This window comes from Ascidiella aspersa, chromosome 7, assembly GCF_963924565.1.
Source record: "Ascidiella aspersa chromosome 7, kaAscAspe10.2, whole genome shotgun sequence".
NCBI classification, from domain to species: Eukaryota; Metazoa; Chordata; class Ascidiacea; order Phlebobranchia; family Ascidiidae; genus Ascidiella; species Ascidiella aspersa.
Window position 1 is genome coordinate 24729710 of NC_139453.1, and position 25035 is coordinate 24754744.

General features: G+C 37.8%; 2 protein-coding genes across 2 annotated transcripts; one reads left to right on the plus strand and one right to left on the minus strand.

Annotated features, from left to right (window-relative positions):
- Positions 1-7940: 7940 nt before the first annotated feature.
- Positions 7941-10398, minus strand: LOC146138610 (large ribosomal subunit protein eL39). Its single transcript, XM_083393878.1, has 3 exons — positions 10338-10398; positions 10039-10142; positions 7941-8228 (listed from the first exon to the last, which is right to left on the minus strand). Exons 1-3 carry the CDS (start codon positions 10338-10340, stop codon positions 8180-8182), a joined length of 156 nt encoding a protein of 51 aa, XP_083250004.1. The 5' UTR covers positions 10341-10398; the 3' UTR covers positions 7941-8179.
- A 1320-nt stretch (positions 10399-11718) lies between these two features.
- On the plus strand, positions 11719-23145 carry LOC146138611 (uncharacterized). The gene is made up of 12 exons (XM_083394617.1): positions 11719-11896; positions 12433-12622; positions 13504-13648; positions 14351-14447; positions 15231-15374; positions 17386-17632; positions 18403-18565; positions 19673-19811; positions 20421-20679; positions 21340-21467; positions 21695-21918; positions 22843-23145. Exons 1-12 carry the CDS (start codon positions 11719-11721, stop codon positions 23143-23145), a joined length of 2217 nt encoding a protein of 738 aa, XP_083250743.1.
- The last annotated feature ends 1890 nt before the right edge of the window (positions 23146-25035 follow it).

Below are 25035 nucleotides of genomic sequence, written 5' to 3' on the forward strand. Positions count from 1 at the left end.
ATTTTTTACTGGGTACGGTAATTAGCCCTTAAGACGTTAGCTACCAACTTTTTTCGCGACCCTTCCTTTTGCAACGAGATTGAACACTGGCAAACAGCAGTTTGTATAGAAAACAGTACATTTTGTTTTGCTGAGCTGAGCACGCCACGGAAAGTTTTAGCTCAGCCCATGTTCATGTTTTGTTGCCTTTTATTCTTCTTAAGCTTCTTCATTATTAAAAACAAACTCAACCACCAGCAAAAGTTATAAAACCACAATGATCTGAGCCGGCCCTACTTATACACACAGGGTAAATCTGATTTAATTAACGCACGAATCGTATTTCATAGGTATTGATAACATAAACTTGAATTATTTCTGAAATCTCTCGCCGCCTGAAATGTGCTTATTTTCATTTCGGTGTTTCGAGTGTTGCACTACACAAAATTATAGTTCGCCAAAACCGTTAATTTAAGTTTCCGCGTTGCAAAACATCGCCGGTGGAGTTTGTCAAAATCAAAACCGGTAATTACACAGCAGCGTACAATACCTATTGCTGGCTGCGTTGGAACATTATAGGCAGCAATTAGCGTTTATTGCAATTAGAAACAAAACGGCTCTTAGACACGTTGCAAAAGATAGTATAATTTGTTATAAATATCTAAAACAAAATAGTTTATAGCCTACATCTTATTTAATTTACTATGTGTCATTAGGGCGCAGTCGCGTAACATCTTATTTAATTTAATATGTGTCTAGAGGCCGCAGTCGCATAAAATGGTTTTAGAAACAGAAACAAAAACCTAACATCTTAATTTTGTCGAGGACTGCATTTTTTTATTTGAATCTAATCAAACGGATATGTTAATTTCGTGGCGTAGGTTGTCGAATACGTAAATTGATCACAGATTAAAAAAATTTAAGTTAAACCTTGTTTAAACTTTTAAGTGGCGAGATAACTTTGGCAAGACTTTTTCGTTTAGTGCATGCCTATACCACATTTTCTCAATACCAAAAACCCAATTGTGAGTCTGGAAATATGTGGTATGCCGATATTTGCGCCATACAACAGGTCCTGAAAGCCAACTAAAAGCCGACATAAAAAGGCCCTGCTATATCACATTATACAACACTTCGCATATAGAGCACGTGTGTCAATAACACAAATGCCCAATACAGAAGTTGGCATTTGTTCACCATTTTCATGAAAATTGACTTGCCAGTGAACTAAAATGATCCTTAAAAATAAAAGTGATTATTTCCACGTACTGCCGACGCGCCACTCCTTTAGTACAAACATCGCTTGGAAAGGGAAGGAGCAGGGCCTGTTCCATAGAATGTTGTTTAAAAGAGCGGACTCAAAGTCAACAATAAAATTTAAGGTCAGTTTATGGGTCGAACAAAATTCGTGGACTCTTTGATCTTTCAGGACTTGAGCCAACGATGCAGTTGAATAAACTATATTTCCATGTAGTGTATATTTGAGTTGCCTAGGGTTGGGTATTTTTAGTGCAGTGGTTCTTAACCTTTTCCGTGCTGCATCACCAACCAGTTCTCGCATCCCCTTCTAGAATTGCTTACAAAACCGTTGTAATTTTAATTTTATGCAAGTAACAGATAACGCGTAAACACAATACTAAAATGTGAGTTAGTTTTACAGTTAACCGAGCAGACAAATAAATTACAGTTATACATTTTCTGTGTCTGATTCAGCATTCCCCCTTGGAACAGTTCTCGCACTCAAGTGATATGAGCACCCCTGGTTAAGAAACCCTGTTCTAATGTGTCAATTCGTGGATTACGAAACGTGGTTAAAAACAGACATTCAACGCTTCGTGAAAGCCAATCACATCTAATGTTCTCATCCAGTCTTTGTTTTTTGCGAACATCCGTTTATTTATTTGTTGATTAGAACGCCACAATAGACTGAAGAACCACAGAAGGCATGCAAGCAGTCCGTCCAGTGCAACAAAACACTCGCAAACCTCAGGTTCGCTTTTTCTTAACAAAGGCGGAAGAACCGATATGGCTGTTATACGTCAGGCCTGTCCAGACGTTTCCACGTATTAAAGCACATTGTACCTATTCACACTCTGAAGATGATAGACGCGACACCTCTTTGGCTGTCACGTCCGCTATGTCCACTGCTACACTGACTCGTTTCCGTATACACATGAAAAATGTGCGATAAAGCGACAGTGCATTGTTAAACCATACCGTGGCCACAAAAACATAAAAACAGAAGTACAACGTATGCAAAGCGCTCCTCGGAAAAAACAGGCTGCACAGATACACCCATGCAGCCAGTCAAGCTGCTTACACCTTTATTTCTAAAACGACTCGATTCACCCACAACTTTGCTTAACCGATGTCAATCTCTAAGATTCATTTTGCATAATTCGCACGAAAAGCGGAAAACTGTCAGACATAAACATGTTTAGTGTTGTTTTCAAGAAAATGACGCTGTTATGTTTATTGCTTTGGTTCAAACCAAATATTTTGCAAACCTAAATCATCAGTGTCTCCATTATTTCTGTTTTCAAAGCAAAGCGTTCTATATTTGCCTCAATAAAAACAAAACTCTACACGTGATGTGGTATTCTTCGACCCATTCGCTTTGCAAGAACAACTACGTTCAGTCGTTTAGGCTGTTCGCCGCATTAGCTGAATCTGATCGTTTCGTACAAAAACAACCCACATTAGCACTCTTACTAGCTTATATTTCATAAATACAGTCGACCATTGATTAAAACCGAATGCTCCTTTACTTAGGCGAAATACCTTTGTCCGTTTTGATTCCGAAAAACACTGATACACGACAATCGTGAAATAAAAGTTGGCCCACTCACTTTAAATCGAATATATACCTAGACCGACATCAATTAATACAAATTATACACACCCGTTTTCTAACAATTCTATACTCAAGAGGTGTACAACCTTGCGGCTAAGCCAAAACGTGAGGTCATCAAGACTTGTTGTTCTTTAACGAACTTCTACGAAAATATCGAACTGAAATGTAGTCTAATCGCGCGAAGCACAAACAAAATGCGTTTATTGCGTTTACATTTGGAAAAACTTCCAATTCAAACGAAATTAAAAGAGCCGCATATTGTTGAGAACACCGGTATTTATATTCGAAATTAACAAAAAAAATGCCATTATACATTTTGTTAGTAACCCGGCGCAACATGCTATAGTAAACATAGCGCCTTAACAGACTTATTAAAAAGGACTACAACACAATAAAGACAGACAGAAGTAAGTTGATCATAAATATATTTTTCGGGGGCATGGCCAGGTTACCCCCCTAAATCCGCTCCTGCATATAATGCTCTCAGCCAATTTAATGACTATAGCAAGACCAGTGCTCCGCAACCGGTGTGCGTTTAACTTCTAAGTTTCAATTTCCTTATTAGGTGGAGCCAAGCTTGTATCAACGTACGGCCGCCAACAATTGCTTTTTCCTAAACACCTGCATGGCCGCAAAAGGTATAATAACCAACGGCCGCAGGTTGTGCACCCTTGGTCTAAAACGTTGTTAAAGGCTTCTCACGACTAATGAAGCCCTTCTAGGTATAACTTTCAGAAAGAACTCAATTATTTTGCCAAAACTGCAAGCGTGACATTCGATTCGGTCCATTTATTACCACCGCCTTACATACGCTAAAATACTTCAAAATACTGTAAGCCTAAATAAAAAAGCTATGTTAGTGCTATTACAAAACAGATTTTTAAATCGAGTTATTTCGCTGTGTCTAACGACGAATTCAACCTGTGGTTCTAAAAAGGCCAAAGTGCTCATCTATAATTAAAACTATCAATAAAAGTTTAGACATAAGGTGAAGAGCGGAATGAGATATCATGTTGCACCTTCTAAATTCCGCAAGAAAATCTTTCTGAGGAAGCCTTGTTCAGATTTAAACTGACAACAATAACACCTATATTGCAGCAAAATAAAAAAAAACAATATATTTGCTCCAATACTGCGCACCGTCTATATACCACGAAGTCCAGCCAATGTACGCCACAAAACGGTGCTATTCCCACTTCGATAGAAGTGACTTGCACTGAATAATAGGCGGATGCTATTCTGACTATCTATGCTAAACAACTGTCTGTCATAATGGCGGTTAACGGCAAATGTATGCACTCTTCAGGTTCAAAAGTCTATTATATGCTATACAAATAAACAGCACCAGGTATTCAGCGTTTATTTCGATAGGCTATATATTTATGGGTGTTTTCGCATTTATCAACAACACTTTCGAACCGTAGTGTGGTTTTAATGCGAAATCAGCTATACTAACTATCTGAAGTAGTTTATTGACACTACCAAAATATTCTAAATTCGATAAATATCTAACATTTTTTAGGAATATGAAACCAAAACACAGCCAAGGTGAAAAACGTTTACAGTTTGTTCTTGTAAATAAAAATCGCTCTGCCTAAAATCCTTGACTTGCTTTTTTTCTTTTGTCATAAGTATAGTTTGCAAACAGAGTCCTTCCGGTAACAGTGTATTACACGCCTGTATCCCAACATTGAAGAGGAAGTTTATGTTTAGTCGTAACGCAGTGTTTATGCCGGCGGGCACTACCTGCTTACAAAACGACAGTGGATAAATTACAGGGTACTTTTCGCTGTCTAAAACAACTTTAATTTAAACTTCAATCGTTTGCTACGTACGGTGGCGGTTTAAATCCTCCCCCCCCCTGTCAAAAAGTCAGTCCGCGCGTATTTTCAGTAGGCTATGTTTGTAGAATGCCTTACCCAGTGGTTCTTAAACTGTTTGAGACGTACGCCCCTCTTTTACAATTGTAACAAAACTCGCGCCCCACTTTGTATCAACATTAAAAACCATAAAACAGAATAGCAATTTATTTCCAGGTAAGTTGCATTGATGCGAAGAATGTCACTGTTTTTTCGATAACAAATGTTGAATTTGACGATTAGTAGCAGGGAATGTCACTCCGCCTTAATATTTAGTCATAATTTATACAGAGTTTGTCAATTTCTCGCGTCCCCTAGTTGACCTTACACGCCCCCAGTTAAAAAACACTGCCTTAGCCTATTTCGATAAAGTTGTTTTACCGCACGCCGTACGTCCTAAAAATGAAAGTTTAGGCAACGTAAACGATATAAATAAGGCATCTTGCGCTTTGGGCGAATCGATTACATCGTTATAGCTTTTGTGTGAAAAGTACCACCTGTCAAATCTAAAACTTCAACTGAATGAACAAACTGTGTGGTGTTCATGACGTTACTTTTTATTCCGTCACGTTTAGAGGTAACTTTGTGACGTTACATTCAGAGGTTACTTTTCGACGTCATCTCTAAAAGTTTTCATTGACCCCCAAACAAAATTCCTAGATCCGCGTCTGGTTACGACCCAATTTTATCCGCCATGTGAAAACTTAACCCCTAACTTCAACTCAAAACCAAGACTTTATTACAAAGTGCTACTGCAATCGCAAATAATAAAAAACCTATGGCTTGTAGCTCTTTACGCTAACATTTATATATAAAGGTGAATAATTATTGATTAGTATAGTCTACAGCAGGGGTTCCCGACCTTTTGTGCTGCTCGTACCCCTTTGTCAGGTCAGAGCGTTTCGTTCTTCGTACCCCCCAAAAAATTCTGATGGAAATTTTCAGATATATAATGCTTTTATAGCTCATTTAAACGTTAAACGAGTGGTCGGCAAACTTTTTTGTCGCAGCCCCAAGTACTCTTTTCAGAGCTATTGATGGCCCACTAAGTAAAAGCACTATTAAAATTGATTAAAGATATTGTATTTTAAGGTGAAATATGAAACAGATCCTTGGTGCCCAAAACATATCATAATGTAAGACATACCATAACATACGCGCGAAGCGCGAAAATTTTTTGAATAACATACAGTTTAAGTTGGAAAAAATTAACTATAGTTCGACAAGCTCCCGGGACCAAATTAGGCACGTCGGCCTTCCCAAGATGAACCAATTTAATAATTCTATGCCACACCAACTTTTAAAATAAAGCGCAATAAATGTACGACTATCACGCGGCCCACAACTATACATTATAAGTTACACTAACTAAGCTATTCAAAAGTAACTCGCGGTCCACTAAAAATGGCTCTGCGGCCCACAGTTTGCCGACCACTGCGTTAAACGGTTATTTCACACAAAAATCGCCAAATGTGGTAAAATAAAACTGCTCAGCGGCCCAAGGAAGTTCGTACCCCCAAGGGGTACGAGTACCCCGGGTTGGGAACCGCTGGTCTACAGCAAACGTACTGTTTGATTTAGTGCATTAATCGTACGGTAAACAAAGAGAATTTAGAGGCCTAATAAAAGGACAATATTCATATTCTCGCACCCTTAACCATTACCCTTAAGCATTAGACGTAACACCATAAGGTTCCGCGGTAACCCGGTTGAGAACCCACTGGGTCATCATTCTGCAGTTTATGTTGCTAACTGTCGCACATAGGCTATAGGCCTATTGCAATTTGGTTCACTATAGAATACGTTGCAAATATAGTTAGCTTTTGTAAGGTACCGGTATGTTTTTGAGCGAGTCCACATGCAAGCAGCCACGTCAATAAGACATTCCAGCTTAACAGTGGACTAAACCTACAGAGTATTGTCGTTCTCAATAGTGGGTCCTCCAAGGCAACGCTGAGTTAAAGTAAAAAAAACGACCACAGTTAAGGTGCAACTGCTCTTTAACAGGCAACAAAGAGAATGTCACCCTAACAAAACTTAAAATTTTAGATACAGGGCTTCGGATTTAATTTGGCAATGTTACTTATCTATTTCGATCTTTAGACGTTTAGTTTGTAGGAGTTCCAAAAGCGGATGTCACGTTTGCCTGCGCTGATATTTTGATTGACTTTTATGCAAAACTGAATATTTTTACCGGGAGTATAACATTATTATATTGAACCCTGGTCAACTTATAGCTTGAATACCAGCCAATTAGTCAAAAAAACAGGAGTGACTATAATTAGGATGTTACTAAACCCCTTGGAAATAATTAACCCTAAACGCTGGTGCAAAAAAGTCTGGTACGTAGCACAGTATATGTAAGTCTTAAATGTCCAGTGGCAACAAGGCAGGAGCCACTATTAATAGCTTCGGTTGGCCAGGGATCGAATTAATCAATGCGATTTAAAAACCCTTGGTTGGGGCAGTTATCAGGTAACTTGGAATCCAGAACAATGAGAGAACACAGCAGGTGTTGCTCTGGAGATGAAGGTTTTCAATGTACACCTTTCAGTTCGCCGATACTGAGCAACGTTTCAAGTCATCGCAGCACTCGATATCAACGTAGCCAACGAACAATGGCAATTGTCGCTAACGAATAACATCCAATTAAAAGGCGGGCCACAATGCCGGCGGAATGAGGGGCATTGTCTTGTGGTCGGTTCGGCGGAAGCCGGAATGTGTGGAAGTTAACTTGCCCGGACTGGTCGACGCAAAACAATGGCGCTATACCTTCGTTGCTAAATCATTAACTCTTACGAGTTGGAAGCCAACTATGTTAATCATGGAGGTTAGATTTTTAGCAAAAATGTTTGCGCTGTGCAAGTATACGTTCGTAAAATGCTGGTACCTCTATGGGTGATGTTTTCCTTTGTAGTTAGCATTCTATATTTCTTAATCGCACGCTACAAGCGCCTCCGGAACAATTTATTCCTGTTTTGGGTATTAGAAAGTTTTAAACTGCTCCTAACGCTGGTTTCGAAAATTTAAGAGGCAAGGGCCTACGGTTGAAATCCCGGCGTGGGTGGAGCAGGATGGCAAAAGGCCTGTACCCTACCCACGAGCGAACTATTGTGCTGCTTAAACGGGTTGGATTCCGGCGATTTCTTCCGACAGGCAGCGCCTCACTTCCTTCCCACACGTGTAAGGCTTCACGACTACAGCAAAACTATTCAGAGCGAGCAAGAAGAAACACAATTGCGAGCATATCCAGTAACCGAGCCATGTTATCACACACCACACACTGACAGGAAAGGTCATGCCGCCCTGGCGAATAGACAATCGGCGCAAAATATCACTCGGGCCAGGTTGGGTTGCCAGAGGTGCAGGTCATAGTAGCCGCGGTGGGACGGGTGCGTATGAATATGTGCTTATCAATAAGCCGGGAACGACGCGAGAGTTGTAGCGAGCGGTGTGTGACGACATCGGATAGTTTAAAACAAGGAGCTTACAGGCCGAGCTTGGTTCGGCGCCAGTGACGCCGCTTAGCGTTGTACCTGTGAGGAACAAAGACTTTTGTGAATATTAAAATTTAAAGAAAGTTAGGAGAGCGGATAAATGGCAATGGTGAGTGAAGCATTTGATGCTTTGGTTTAAACAAACGGATGTAAATGTCAAACATCAAAAACAAACCAAAACGGTGGCAGACTTTTAAGTTTACCTTATATGTTTGAGGTTATGTATTAACTGCCCTTCATTAAACAAAACAGTATAATATGCTGATACACATTACATGGTCTATGCCAGCGGTTCTCAACCAGTGGACCACAGACCAATTCAAAATAGCTAGATAGTTTAATTTGTGTCACTATATTTAGTTTTACAGGAATAATGGCTTAGGAAGGAATTAAAAAAGAATGTAAGTTTGTTGTTCACAAGTGTTTCACTATTGCATGGTTGAATAAATAATGTTTTAAAATATGTTCTGCCGTGTTTTGTTTTAAACCTATTTCACAGTTTTTTCTATCATAAAAATTTATTTGGGCCACAGGATTTTTTTTGCAACGTAAATGGGGCACGGAAGAAAAAAAGGTTTAGAACCACTGGTCTATGCTAAAAGAAGTATAAAATCACAGAATGGTTTATTAAGATGAATTATTTAGACCAGGGTTCCTAAACTTTTTAAGTGTGCAACCCTTTTAATTATTTGAACCTTACTTAAAAACGATTTAGTTTAACAGGGTTAAAAAAATTAAATGTTTTGTTGCCTACTTCTGAAGCATTTGTCAAAATCTAACGCATTGCAATAGCTTGGTAATTAGCAAACCCAAAAAAAACATAATAGGTAAAGCACTCTGTGTAGAATTGATGTTGTCTTACTGGGAACCGTAAAACTTGTTATGCGACCCCAAGTTTAGGAAGCCCCAATTTAGATGACCCTGACCAAGCATATTTATTTTGTTAAATTACAAGCTTAACATAAAGGTTGGGTTTATTTTCCTGCTACCACATAAATTAGTTTGTTAGTATAAAGAAATAATTTCCAGGTAATAAAATTGGCTCTATTTGAAAAAATTATATTTTCGGTTAATGTTTTTAAATAAATCAAAGGAATATATTTTTCACAGGCATAAGTATTTTTTAAAGTAAATGTTTTGAAAAATAGGGACAGTGAGTTGAGTTGAGCAATAAAAAAACAACAAAAATTTAATAGCAAATAACAAAATGGTTTAGTCTCCTACAAACAGTACAATTATAATTTCAATCCAGCAAACAAATTTTGTTTCTGAAAAAGGTATCACACTTCAAAATCTGAAGAATAATACACAAATAATTTTAGATATATGTAATGAGGAAATTGTAGTCACTGTTCTGTACCACTCAGTACTTTTAAACCCGACTTACATAAAAAAGGCTTCTTACATGCATAGAGATAGAATATTGGCAAAACTGCAAACTGGGAGACCTAATATAATAATACTTTACCCAACCGAATCCGAATCTACACCACCATAAATATTGTTTTTTTTTCTAAACCATGGGAAAAAAAGCCTAACCACAAGTGGGGAAAAAATATTTTAATTCTTGCATTAATGTGTAGCGTATTAGGGCCTAATGCACTTTACTTGAGTTGATTGGGATAGGTTTAATTTTTCAGTTTTTAATTTTTCTTATGATCAATTTCCCTATAAAAAAATAAAAAAGTCAGTTTTACAGGTGTTTTTGGAATTTTTAGCACACATACAAATCAATCTATTCATATTTAATTCTAATAGTACAAGGTGCAACGGTTTTAGAATTGTATAAAAAAGGGACAGAAAACCCAGGACCAAATGTGATGTTAAGTTTGAATAAAATCTAACTAACCTGATTTTATTTCCTGTCTTCATTCTGACCCATTGTGGGATTGGTCTGTTTTGCTTCTGTTTCCTCGCAAGGATCCTCTTAATTCGCAAGGATTTGTTGGCAGCCTTTAAGAAAACAAGTACATTTCAATAACCTTATTTTTTTTAATTACTTTTTGTATCATAAGTAATCGCTAAAACTGAGCAAAACTTTAACAAGTGATCTTATATTTTCAAAAGGTATATCCTTTGGGATTTATTTTAAAGTAAAAAATTGGTAATTATCGATAAAATAACAATAAAAACAATAAGTTTTCGCACCATCTTTCCTCAGTTGCGATTTCAGACCGAAAGACAGGTTTAGCCTCGGTGCAGCCGTTCGGTAAATTCCCGATTCCCTTAACGCATGATTAAATTTCGAAATATTTTAATTTCTGTTGTGATTTGTCTCTTAAAATATATATTTTTGTACTAAATGCAAGTGGACTTTAATTAACATATTTAAAATAGCTGGTTTTTGGTGGTTAGTCACTAGTGTAATATTTGTTTTTATAAATTTGAAGAAAACTTATACAAATTTGGTTTTCGACAACTAGAAGGTTATAAGCGAAAACTGTTGTAAATTATGGCTATGTATAAGACATATTTACAAACCTACCTAAAAAATAGATCATCAAGCAATATGTTTTGCCATTTTTGATTTTTGTGATCAAGAAATTTCAGCCGTGTGGGGATGTCCCTATGACGTATCCACTCATTGATACTTGATACTCGTTGGTCTGTGTACATTTCCGACCAATCATAGCGCGATGTAAAAGTCACGTGCTGGTTGCCCGGAAATTTTAAACGCGCTGTTCAAATTTAAATGGCCATCCAAACGTTTCAAAACAGAGTGTTGTTGAACGAAAGATAAGTATGTTTCTTCAAAATTTTGGAGGACCACAAAGGCAAAACAGCACTACACCCTTAATTAATGTCAAGTTTCAGTTTGTACAACTCTAATTGCCCTATTTCTAATTGAAAGCAGGTGTTTTACTTAGAATGACATATTTTAGAATCCGTGTATACTGTATAGTCAGTTATCGATAAGTTATTTAGAATTTAACAAGCAGTTCATGATGATATGAAAGATAACCTGTTCCAGTTCCAAAGGTTGACATTATTATTATTTCTATTCAGTTTTGTTGAAATAGCTCAGACAGAAGCAATATTTTAAAGTTACAAACTTACAACTAATTTTGTAAGCTTATACATAACAGCTTAATTTTAGGATTCAAAGAGTTAATTTAATTATTAAAAAAAAACTGTTTTCGTCTATGGTAATATAAAATAGGTCACGACAACTAAGGGAAAGATTAATACCAACAATTGAACTAAAAGAGGAAAACAGGACACAGTATAATAATAATGTTTGTAAGTACAAGCTTAAAATCAGACACTATTCACATCGAAATCAGCCAGAATATCTCACCATGCTTTAAATATTTTACCAGACATCATAACCAATGGACATGCCAATGTTATGTCAAGGTATACCTTTTTTGTTGTTTGATTAACAACTTGAAAGTATTAGGAAATTTATGAATTTTAACATGCATCCACATTGATGTATTTCTATCATTAGAAGCTTCTCAAATTTTCAACATGAAACACTGCTAGGTTTTGCTGCTTGAAATTATTGCTTAAAAATTGAATGGTCATTATGATGAATTTTGACGAACCCGATTTGGAAGATTTGATCCAGCATGATCTGCATTCAGAGATGAACAAAATATTAGATGAGTCAAGGCCAGAAAATTCTGTGTCACATCTTACTGCATGTTCTATGCCCCAAGTCATTCCCAGTAATAGCTGCTCAAGTCTAACTTCACAATTTAATGGTAAGTTTATCGTAAAAAGCACATAATTAAATTTTCTTTGATCCCTTTGCTTTGAGTTACTGAGCCACCAAATCGCACCTTTTCTTTGGAGCATGATGGTTGGAGATTGTAGTAAGACATAGTAAGAATGTCAAAGTCCATACAAAAATAGGTATCATTTTGAATGTAGGCAAATGTTTTATAAGTTATGAAATAGTTAAAAATGAATCAATAGGTATTAGAAATTTTCAAAATGATAGCTACTTTTGTATGTACTTTCAATTTTTTTACTATTACCACTAAAATGCCTATAAAGAAAAAAAACAATCATACAAATTGTAAGACCCAAACCTTAAAATAAAACTGTGTTTTATATTTTGATCTTTTTGTCTGTTGTTGTTTTTCATTTTGTTTACAACATGCAAGTTTAACGAAGGAAAAATAATAACATACATCTAGTAAAGATAAAAAAAAAGGATGTTGAGGTTTTTAACCAATTTTTGCTGTTTTGTATATTTTAAATAGTTTTTTTAACATGCCTACTTTACTAAACTTAGGTTCAAATCAGTTAAAAGCTGATGCTGCTGACACACAAACAACAGTAGATTCAAAATCCAATGACATTCCTGATCTTCAAATTGTGCATATCAGCTCGCTCAAGCATGAAACAAGTGAAAGCAACACTTTATTTATTCACTCCGCTGCAACAACCTCTGCTAACTCAGAAAAAGTTCAAGCAGATTTCAGGTATTTATATACTGTATATATAACAATACATACTTAAATCAAAAGTTCATCATTATTTTGGCCAGACATATATCATATTTTCTATTTTTTATAGTCTTGTGTTGCATTTAAAATACTTTTACTTTTAGTAGAATAACAACACCTATGTTGCACAATCTAATAAAGACTGCTTTGACTATAAGTTTAATTGATTATGAAACAATAGCAAACCGCACTTTCCCCTGTTCATGTTGATTTGTTTATGTAGAAGAGCGATGGATCATCATTATGTCTATCAATGGATTTATTTATATTTATCAAGTGGGCATATTTATACCTTATCATTATATATGTTTTCAAATTGACACATAGATGGCAAGCGGTTAAACGCAGCTAAAAATCTACAAAATTGTGAATGAAAACAAAGATTACCCCAGAAGTCACCCGTATGCAATTGGGGCAAACTCATCGTGCCTAAATGCTCACACGATGAGACTTTAATTCAGTGTTTCTTAGCCTTTTGTGTCTAGCGGCATTCCTCAGAAATAACAAATAGATTGTGGCACACTGGCACCCCTATAAGATTTTTCCGTAGGTATAATTCACTAAAATGTCACAATAAACGTAACTGGAACAGCACACATCAATTGTACACATTGTAGGAAGTTATAATTGGATTTATTCCACTTTAAACTTACACAAAAAGTGTAAGAGTTGAGCAAAAATCAGATTGTTAAAGATTCTCAAATATGTCGCGGCACCCTTGAGGATTAAAAATGGCACCCCGGTTGAGAACCACGGCTTCAATCGCCAAAAAAACGACACAGCTTCAGGCACGCCGACTGTTAAAAACATCGTTGTAAGACGGAAACAAAAATAACCGAACTTCGTCACGTCCACAGCGGTCACTTCTCGGTCGAGCGCTTTCCCACGGCGGCGTTGGACGAACAGCAGCAACATCAGCGCGTAGGAATGGAGTGCTTGGTGCAGAAGTCCGAGCAGAACGACCTGTCCAATCTTGCCTGGCTCACAACCGTCGACGTCCAGGTATGACTGCCCGAGCCGTATATGTGCGCCGCCACTCCTTGCAACAACGCGAAGCTAATTTCGCCACTGTGTCGTACAAGATTTACAATTCGTGTATTTTTCATGGAGTTGTCGGACCATCCTGGACTTGTCCTTGCGTGGGCAGAATAAGGCCGCATGTAGTTTGGAATGTGGCTTTTGAATGCCTTGTCGGGGATATTAACATACACATGTAAATGATTTTTTTAATTTTTTTCTTTATTTTTTTATCACTGTGTTTAGTGATCATATATGGATAAAAGTAAAACTTGCACAATTTTGCAGGGTTGCCACAATATCTTTGAATCTTTAAAAGTGCTTGAATTATCTTTAAATTAATCTGTGTATTGAAAAGTCACTGAAAGTCACGAAGAGTTTAAAATCGTATAAATCTTCTTTGAATGTCTTTGAATTAATTTCATGAAATGTGTGGCAACCCTGTTTTACGTTTTTTAAACAATTTCCTTCGTTGTGTTTTCAGTTGAGCAGCTAGCTATTTGAATACATGTAACTATTTCTATTTTCCGCGGTTCTTTTGTCCTTAGCGTTTTGTTTCTTTCACTAATCGAGTCGGAATTTATTTTATTTGCCCACCCTATTGCTTCAAAATCGCAACATTAGCTTTTGAAAATATACCAAAAAAACGGCGCGCTAGTGTATTTCGAATATATTTTTATATCACAGCAAACCCTTCAAAGAGACGGTGGGATCGTTTTGCCTGAAATAGACACCGACCCTACCACAGTTGTGTCATCCATGCAACAGACCCAGACCAGTGCAGGTATACATTCAAAGTAAACGTTTTGCTTGCCAAGTATGGATTGACTATAAGGACTAGGAAAGCAGTTTCACATAGCCACTCTGAAATGGGTCGCGCAAATATTTGTTTAATTTATCGTGTTTGCTTAAAAGCGTTTATTTATTTATTTATTCGTGGTTGCGCATACCGAAGGCCTAATCACTTTTAGGCTTTTATGCTTTGACTTGGCAAACAAAATTTACGCGTTAGGTCAAAATTTGTCAAAGTCATTTCATGTCAAAATCGGTTACAAAATGCACAAAATTAATTTACAAAATTAACACAAAACTGTTGTGGGCTTTTCAAAATTATCGTTAAGTATAAATATTGTTAAAACTTGTAGTATGTCTTTATTGGAGCGAAATAAAGTATATGCGAGCCTGCAGAATTCACCACACAAGTTTGGTTTATAGCACTATAGGATCAGCGCGCACTTTGACTTCAGATAGTTTATCATTTTTGATTTGGACAGATGTATTGAACATTATGTATTTTTTCAGTGGTGATTTGCAATTCTCCAATTTCGTAAAATAAATTTGTCATTTTATGAGTCAAAAAATAATAATCGTCATATATCGGAAGTTGAAACCTACAAATTGCTAAAATTTACCGAATTGTTTTTAAACACTTTTTAAAATAAAATATCAACTTGAATTGAACTCGCTTACCCTGAAAATGGGGCGTGTTAATATATAGTCGTTACGGCAGAATTGGGGTTATTTAAATTATCCTTTTTTTAATCAAAATTTTAAAACTACTTAACAGGAGGCTCATTACCCTTCCCTTCTCCTGCTTCAAAACTCCCCGGATTCCAAGCTCACCCCACCCCGGCGCCCCTAAACGGCGAAAGCCTGGAGAATAGGATCCAAGCGAGGTTCACCCCCATTCAGCCCCACCCCAACCCCGAGGGTTAGTAGACCAAGTGTTAAGATATTATAAAGAGGGGTGATGTACTTAAGATTTGGTCAACCTTTTTCGCAATGATGTGAAACAGTTCAAGGCATGTAATTTTTTGCGGTTTAATAAAATAACATTTTTTTAACAAGCTGATATTACTAGCTTGCTGAATACGAACTATAGTCTATAGGTATTTCATGTACACTGTACACTTTGCGAGTGTACAGTCTATGTAAATTTAAGAAAAAACTTCATTACTTAGGCATCACAAAAGTGTTTCCAATTTTCAATCGGACTTCTTAAATGTATATTATGCGTTAAAAAATAAATTATACTTGTTGTTTTAGCTATTAGTATTTAGACAGTAAAGCTGATTAATTCTTGAATAAGTAGAGTTGATATTTTTTTGAACGTGTTTGTTTCAAAACTTAGATAGAAAAATGGTTGTATTCGGCACAGTAACAAATTTCGTGCGAATCGCTGTCCATATGAAGATCATAAGACAAATGATATAATTTAACAGATTTATGTCAGAGATTGCCGCGGCCTATTCGGAAAACTAATTTAATTTGTTTTAAAAAACGAAATCGATTTTAAAAACCGTATATGTAAATCTGAACAGTATCTTCTTAAACAGTTTTTATTAAATTTCGATTATTAAATGTAAGATTGTCGCTTCGCCTTACTTGTGTATTAGGCACCAATAACTACACCTATATTTCTTCGACCAAGCCTTAAGGTTAATTGCTTACCCAAGATTGTTTACGCTGAGAGTTGTACGATCTCTGGCAGAAATCGAAAAACTACGACTTCAGAAAATATTACGCGATATCCTTTGTGGCAGCGTACCTTTTCGACGAATAGCTTTAATTTCCAACGGATTTCACACAACTGTGAACTGTAAGGCAGAAGCAGCTTGTTAACGTTTTTGTCCAGGCACAAGTAAAAAGCCGTTCGAGTGGAAAATAAAATACTCACTAGTCGGCAACCGCGCCAGCCCAATCAAATTGTAACAATGCAATATTTCGCTGTTTCGGTTCCGCTCTGTTGCGTCCATTCTTCCGCGCCCTCGGTTGGTTTTGAAAAGTCGACTTCGCAAAATGAAATTTACTTTCTTTCATGTTTGCTATGCGGAAAAAATAAACACCTCGCAGCGAACAAATAATGTTAGCACCATCTGTTCGAAGCGGTTAAATATTTCATTGAAACTGCTGAAATTAAATTAATGGTATGTTTGCTGTATTAAGGGATTGAACCGGTGGTCGCTAGCTTTTTTGCTTGCGGCGCACTTACAAAAAATGCTTGTTGCGCAAAAAAAAATATAGGAATCGAGGGCGTCACGGCACACGTTAATTTATTACATAGCAATCGAACTAAACAAAATGACGATAAGCTTTACTAAACAGCAAGGTGTTGTGTTAACACCACAATATTATCAGTGATTTAAAAGTTAATTTTCTAAAATTACACAAAGTTCCTCACCACACTTAATTACTTCTTGAGGCACACTGCTGTACTGTACAGTGACACAGTTTAATAAATCACTTTATAAACTGATTTAGCAAAAGTTAACAACCAAAAAAAAGCTGTATTACGGTTTTGTGACGTTTTGTGAATATAAACCTATAAATTATACCCAAATCTGCGGCTAGCGCTGGGCGCGGGCTATTTTTTCCACATATAGGTGATGTGCAGCTACAGTATAAAGCCACAATGTGGTACGCTGCCAAAAAAGTTTGAGAACCGCTGCGTTAAAGCAACCTAATCATAGTTTTACAATATTTACTTTTTTAGTTTTATCAATAACTAAAATGGCAAAAAAGCTCAATGAAAACAAATTATAATAGAAAAGCTTGCAGGCAGCTAACGACCATTTACTTTTGTGTATCGCCATACTTCCTCTTTTTAAAGGCGAATATTGCTCGGAAGTTTGCACAGAAGATAACATCGCAAAAGCAATTTGTTTTTCTACATTTTTTTTTGTTTTTTTCATTTATTACGCTGAATTTTTGTTTTTCTATAGTCCCACACCAGCGATACATGCTGCACGGCGGCCACCACGCAGCAATGCGTCACCGCAATCTACTGCCCCACAGCGAGCGCCCAGGACCCCATCGCTTCACCCATCATGGGGCCCACACTTCCTTTCACCCCTACCCTCCGCCCCCACCCTACGGCTCGTCGGGGTACGGCCACGAGCCCCCGTTTCATTACGGCCGGGGTCAGGGACCAAGTCAGAAAGTCTACCCCAAACCGGTCTACTCTTACAGGTTTGTTTAAAAAACTAAACGTTTTTGTCGTAGTATTTAAATAACAATAATCAGTTGGCACTTTTAATTATCCATTGCTAAAGAAAACTCTTACTTTGGTCCTCGACGGAACAGCTTACTAACTTAAACAGTACAGTTTGACTATAGTTAATGCGAAATGATGTACACTCCACAGGTTTGTTTCGTTTTCTTTTTGAGAGACTTTTTACCTGATGAAAGGTGTCGCTATTTTGGTTCATAGAACCGTATAAGTCCGTGTTTCGCGTAGAGGCAAATGGCATAACAGTATCTTCACTATACAAGTCATTTTTAAATTGCGTAGGTGCCTTAAAATAACCAAAAATAATAAAAAACAACATATAGAAAGCTACTTGTTTTATATGCAAAAATTGAGATAAATACCCCCAGCTATAAAAATCTAAAAAAAAAGCAAAACACTAACCCTAGTAGTTTGACTTATTGACTTGATTTCAAGTCAATAAGTTTGTCCGAACAAAGTCATTGACTTAAGTTTTTACAGCACCATCGAATTGTCTAAAAAGGGATTTTAAAAAAGGGATTCTAAATAATTCTAAAGATCTATTTATTTCATATATGGGGGGATTATTTATCACGCTTAACTTTAATGGCTAAACAAGCATAGCGTACACATTTAAAATGTTCGTACAGAACGTACAACAACCTGATCTATGCGTTGGAAATAGTGAGAGATTAGTAAAAACACCTTTCCATTTATCTTAATATGTAAGCCCTGCCGTTTAACCTCGCAGTTGCCTGATCGCGATGTCGCTGACGAAGAGTAAGAGCGGATGTCTGCCGGTGTCCGACATCTACAGCTTCATGATGGAGAACTTCCCCTACTTCAAGACTGCCCCGGACGGCTGGAAAAACTCGGTCAGGCACAACCTGTCGCTCAACAAGTGCTTCGAGAAGGTTCGTTGCTCTGCCGTTTGCTCAGACTCTTCTGTTTGGCGTAGGAGCGTATGTAGCTGGTGGTTTAGTGAGATGTTGGCAATGGGTATAAGCTTGGACAACTAACTTTATTTTAGCTTTTTAAAATTAGATTATAATTAAAGTTTGAACATTTCAGTTTTTTCCAAATTAGATTAAAATTAGAATTACCGAATTCTTTAAAACCAAAATTTAAACTAGAACTTGAACTAAAATTACATTAATTATTTATCAGTTTAATTTAATCGCAATTTATTCTTATAAGAATGTAAATGGTTTAGTTTTGTGTGCTAATTTTAATATATTTCAGCATGGCATATTCAGACTGTAAAACTGTAAAACTCACCTGCAAGTAGTCCCGACCAAAGTGTGTTAGTTTAAATTTAATGTTGCGACTGACCAGATACTAAAAATGCCGTTGGACAAAGTAAGATTATTAGTAAAATCCGATTTCGATTATGACTAGAAGTAGAACACACAGGAAATTCACAAGCTAGATAAAAATTAGAATTAGTCACATTTTGCTCTAATTCATTGAATTATAAAACTAGAATTATCTAGTTGTCCAAGTCTGGGTATGACAGCTTTTGGCTGTTCTCAGTAAATCTTTGGCTGCACTGAGCAAAACTCCAACGAATCATTTTAAAACGACTAACAGTCCAAGTCAAGTCATTTGCATAATGACTCGATACGAAGTCTGGGTATTTTTACCAAACTTCAAGTTAAATCTAGTCTTTGGCAATACAAATAATTTGTGGGCTGTCAAACTTAATTCGGTTCCGCGTATTACTTAGCACCAAAAAAAAATATCAAATGATCACACTGGTCAGTGGTCATGTTAGGGCAAAAGATACAGAATTTGAGTAGTTTGCTTTTTCCGTTACAACCTTTCAAAACGCCGCCAAACTTGAGATTTAATCTACGTCAAATAACTATTGGTATTTTGTCTTTAGGGTAGTTAAATCGTTGTTTTGAGATAGCGAGTTAAATCTTCATTTCAAAGTTTTTTTTCGCTACACTAAATAGCTACGGCGCTTTGCCGTCGAGTTAAGAGTTCCAAGTTTATCATCTATCAATTGTGATCGTCAGGTTGAGAAGCCGAACGGTACGCAACGCAAGGGCTGCCTCTGGGCTCTCAATCCTGCCAAAGTGTCCAAGATGGAGGAAGAGGTTCAGAAGTGGAAGAGGAAAGACCCGGAGTCAATACGAAGGAGCATGTCGAATCCCGGTGAGTTACTTGACCTGTTTACTCGGTCGAATCACAGTGAGTAACTCGACGAGTTTACTTTGTCGACATGTATTTTTCTTTATCTGGGTAGCTGGTATCTGTCGACGGACAGTGATCTCAAGTTACTGTGCGTTTTGTTTTGTTTTAAATTACGCCTGATCTATGAGTTTTTATATTGCTTAATATGGACATACTGTAAATGCGTACCTTGGTTGGGAGCTGGAGCCCTGAGCTCCAGTCCAGACCCAAGAATGTTGCTGAATCCTGTTTATTTTTATTACGTTTGTGGAGCTGGAGCTGAAGTCATTTCTTTTATTTTGTAGCTATAAAGTGATGAAATTTTTATCTGCTTTAAAAAAATTGGAATTGATTAAAGGAAATCGTCTTTAACACATTAGTGTGGCAAATGGAACTTACTGGAGAAACTATTTTTTTTAAATTGTCTTAATATGAATTAACTTGTGCTAACCTTTTTAATATTTATTTTAAAAATGCCCACACAATATGTGTACATCCAACTGTACAGCCAGCCTACGGGATTCGAATTGTACACAATGCAGCCACATAAACGACTTTAACGTAAATTAAAATGTTGCTATTATTTCCCAGACGAATTCGACCGCGAGATGGAGCAGTTGAGGCGCGCAGACGAGGAGGCGGCTCGGAGGAGAATGATCAGTATGACGTCACACGGGCTTTCGCTCGCCACGCCCCCGCCACACCCCTTCCACCACCACCCACACCCGCACCATCCTCACTTCAACCCTCATCACATGAACGAGGCGACGCGACCCCATATGCACCCGAGCGGATCGGTTTCCATGCCGACCACGCCGCAGCACCTCTCGCCGCAAGCGGGACAGTACAGGTACGGATTTAGTTGACTGTACAGGTACGGGTAAAGTTAACTGTGCGGTAGACGTATGGGTTGGTGACTGCTGAAGTGTAGATAATGAAAGTCTAATGTCTACTGAAGTATTTATCAGTTATTTAACAAACAATCACAGGTAATGGTAACAAGAACCTAGTTTATTTAATTCAAAAGAAAAAAAAATCCACGTGAAGCAGTGTTTAAATAAAAAGCCGATAAGGTTAGCCATAAACCTATGCGGAACATGGTTGTTTCTGAAGGCGAACGAAAAAGTAGACACGCTGTTCAGAGTTATATTTAACCGTTATAGACCTACAGGTACTTGATACTTTGGTGCAACATAAAAGTGTAAAACACAAATAATTTTGTTTCTGTACTGCTGTTAAAAATAGGAACAGAGTGTTTTCCGCGATATGGATACCAATTTAAACTCGCTGACTGAGTATCCATATATCACACACCTTCAATATTTAATGTGCTATTACTTAACGTAAACCGCAAACAGCGCCTAATTTATGTTTTGCAATTGCTATATCCAAAGATAACAACGCCTCTTCTATAATATTAGTGACACAGCTTATCACCCTCGCATAAAAGAAACCCAGAATATTGGTGTATAGCGTATTTTCATTAGGAATTACGCGGGATGTCGTTTAGGCATCCGATGACCCCGGTGCAAAGAAGCGGAAGCACTTCGGCGTACGGAAACAACGGAAACCAGAGCTTCGCTCATCCGCCGAGACAGCTCTTCCAATTCCCGCCCGACCCGAACGGGCTGCATTTAGGTGAGTTTGGTGGTGAGCAAGACACAAACCGACCTTGTACGCAATTTCGCAACCTTTACGATTTTGTCGATCCTGGTTATTGTTAATTATTGTCGTTAATGGTGTGCTAACTATACGGGGACATTTTGTGGGTCTAGTGGTTAGTTAACTACAGAAATACCATTTACAACCCCTTTATTATCCCTTTTCACAGCACTTCATATCTTGACAAACCAATTTCTCTTTAGGGGCCCCAGACATTTCGAGCACCCCTTCCTCTTCTGGGAAACTCCCCAGTATCCTGGCGACCCCCTTTAAGGCGCTGCCCCATCTGATGTCACCCAACTCGTCATCGTCTACGTCATCGGGTAACTCGGCGTCTTTTTTCGGCCCTCTAGCCGACACGCTGTCCAGTCATGACCTCAACGACCTTGACCTCGACTCGAGTCTTGCCGACCTTTCCGCCTTGCAGGTATGACGTAACACCGTAACACGTGACGTGGTTTAACAAAACTGTCTTTTGTTGTCTTTAAGTTGATTTGCATATTGAAAGTCTTTATAAAAAAAACCTTAAATTTTTTTTACACTTTTTTATTGGAGTTAGCGCTACGTGTCCGAAAGTAAGTCAACTATTTAAACTATTTGTTATGGTGTTGAAATTGGCAATTGGCATTTGAACAGGTTGGTTTTCGAACTATATTTAAACACGCCGATTAAGGTCTTTAACAACCTAAAAATAACGTATTTTGGAATTTTATAATAATGCGTTGGAAACTATTCATTACGGCACAAAAAACAATTAGGTGTCATAACAATTGATCTGCTTGAAATAGTTTTGCCTTGCACCGCCAGGACTTAACGGTGTCGGCCATGTGACCTCAAATACAACTCACAAAAGACAATTTAGTTTGGATAAAAACAAGCGGCAAATTTGTCAATGTGTTTTGTTTTTGTCCAAGTCGACCCTAACGATCCTGGCAAACATGCTAAAACACCCCATTTGTAAACACCGCAAGTCATTGCGGACTCACCAAATCTGTCGATCAATGATGCAATCAAGTTGTTTATTTAGTTTTCAGTGAGATTTCCCGACACGCTCCCCTCTGAGACTGTGTTGGTCAGTTATTAGAGCGACCCTCCCGGTATGACCGGGGTTCGTGGGTTCTAACCACACTGCAGGCAAGTTGTTTTCTAACCTGCCTTGCTTGCATCAATGATCGACAGATTCGGTGAGTCTACGATGGCTTCAGGTGTACTATGATACGTAAGCCGTAATTGTTGTTCAAAAAGCGACTTCACAAGGGATAGATCACAGTTGTTGTCGATGTACACTGTACAGTGTACGTTTGTGTGTGTATCTTCTATTTAACATTCTTATCACCTTTTTTTCAACCAGGGGCCCTTCTGGGACGAGACGGCCAGCGCGCTCACCCCCAGCGGCGCCGGGGACGGCCTTCTCGGCACCGACACCCCCTTCGACGACCCCGAGGCGCCGCAGCGTGGCGCCACGCAGCAAGTCGGGGAATCCCCGTCGTCGACGTCATCGTCGTCGGCCAATTTCCACGTGGTGGGCCCGGCGGGCGGACACCATTCGGGCGCCGGCGATCCCTCTGGCCCCGGGGTATTCCCCGGCCGCTTTGCCGGCGAGCTCGGCGGTTATTTCACCGGCAGCAACAACAAGCCTGTGCTGATGCACTGACCATGGTAAAAAAGGTTGGAAAATAATTGCGAAGAATGTGTTCGCGTTCGTACGTTCACAAATTAATAATTTCGCTTTTGCTGTAAGGTTTGGTGAAAAAATGGTCTCTTCAGCTGCGTCTCTTTTTATACTTACAGTAAAACTTCTTTTCTCAATTTTCTTTTTCATTTTGCAAAAATTGTTTAAAGTTTGGTGAAAAAATAATCTCTTTAGCTGCGGAAAACGTTTCTCGTTTCTTTCGGTTGAGAGGCAAACTTATTATCTCAGTTTTGCTTCTTTCATTTCGCTACAATTGTTCGCTTTGACCTACTGTATCGTGCGACTTAAACCAGAGTCAAACCACGTTTTCCTTCTGTTGTTTCTGCGATATTTTTTCGCTGCAAAGTGTTTTATCGGCCGATCGATTGAAGCTTTTTTATCTGCTACACATTTTATCGACTTTCCATTTTCTGCTGCGAAGTTTTATGTAGTCTTTTATATCGTTTTTGTTTTCACGACTGTTACAAGCAGCTTAAGGTGCTAAACGTCAGAAAACCTAACTGGCGTGCATCACAAAATATCGTTTATTTGAACTTGGGCCAGCGGCCCGTTTACGTTTCCATGGTTTTAAATACTTTAAGGCAGATGTTTTTAACACGGGTACGCTGGAAAGTTTATAAAGTCCGACATTTATTTTAAAGAAGCAAAATACCCATTAAATCCCGTGCTGCAAATCAGCGCTGCTCGACTGAATCTGTCTGGGCTGCTTCTGTTTTAAAATGCTTTCTAAATTTACTGTGAAAAAACAAACGCTTGCTCGACCTCCTTATGGCCGTGATAAGCTAGCTACGTGTTTCCAGCTCTCTACCTTATTTCTCTATTTTGTTCCGCGGTCGTTTGTTGCTATTACGAAAAAAATCAAGGTGTCGACTTTTAACCAAAAATCAAACAATTTTTTAAACCTGTCTGGATTGCTTTTCAAAAAATAAATCCCAAATTTGTTTTTGTAAAAAGGCAATCCAAAACGTCCTAAAGTGTTTCTGTTTTCCATTATAAATTTACGTTTTGACACCTAAAAGTCTATCGCAAATTGCAAGATCTCTGCACTAATTTCTTGAAAGTATTCTACCTTAAAAATAATACTTGTAGTTTTGCTTCGTAAATTGCTTTTCTTTTCAAATTGGGCCTATGATAAGGCTGCGGCAAACTGGTAATGTTTCGCTGGGCTGTTATTGTAGGCCTTTCTTTATTTTTATTCCATTTTATCTGTTTTGTATTGCTATCGCCCTGTTCCAGTTAACAAATCCTTCAAACCGCAATCGTCGTTTTGCAATATGTTCTGTCACGCGGCGTTTGTGTCGCCTGTCGCGTTGCGCTCGGGTAAACTTGGTTTTTAACCCGGTTTTATGGAATAACGTCGTGTTTCATCCAACGTAGCGATTTTTTTCGTTTTTAGGCCAATTTCAAATTTAGTTTGTAATAGTTTTTTTAATAATGCTGCGTAAAATTCGTACTTCGTTTTGCACTGTGCGCCTGATCAAAGGTTATGTTGCAGCCATCTTAATTTTGAAAATGTTATAAATCAACACTGTTTGCGCCGTTTCTTTAAAACGTCGGTGTTATGACCAAAATGAAGACAAGTCATCTTAGCCCTTGCTTTATTCAGTGACAAAGAAATAACCCTGAACTTCGCTATATAGATCTACTATACTTAAGGAAAGTATGCTTGTTCTTATAAAAATGCTGAAGTTTTTGGTGTCGGCTTGCCATTACCGTTTGAAAGAAAAATGCGTGTATGTCTGCTTGAATATAGTTGGTCAAACATTTTTTTCGCGGTACATTATGTACTGGGTGGCTACAGGTAAAAATAGTGGTCAATCCTCCATAAATTCATAAAGCAACTTTTTTTAA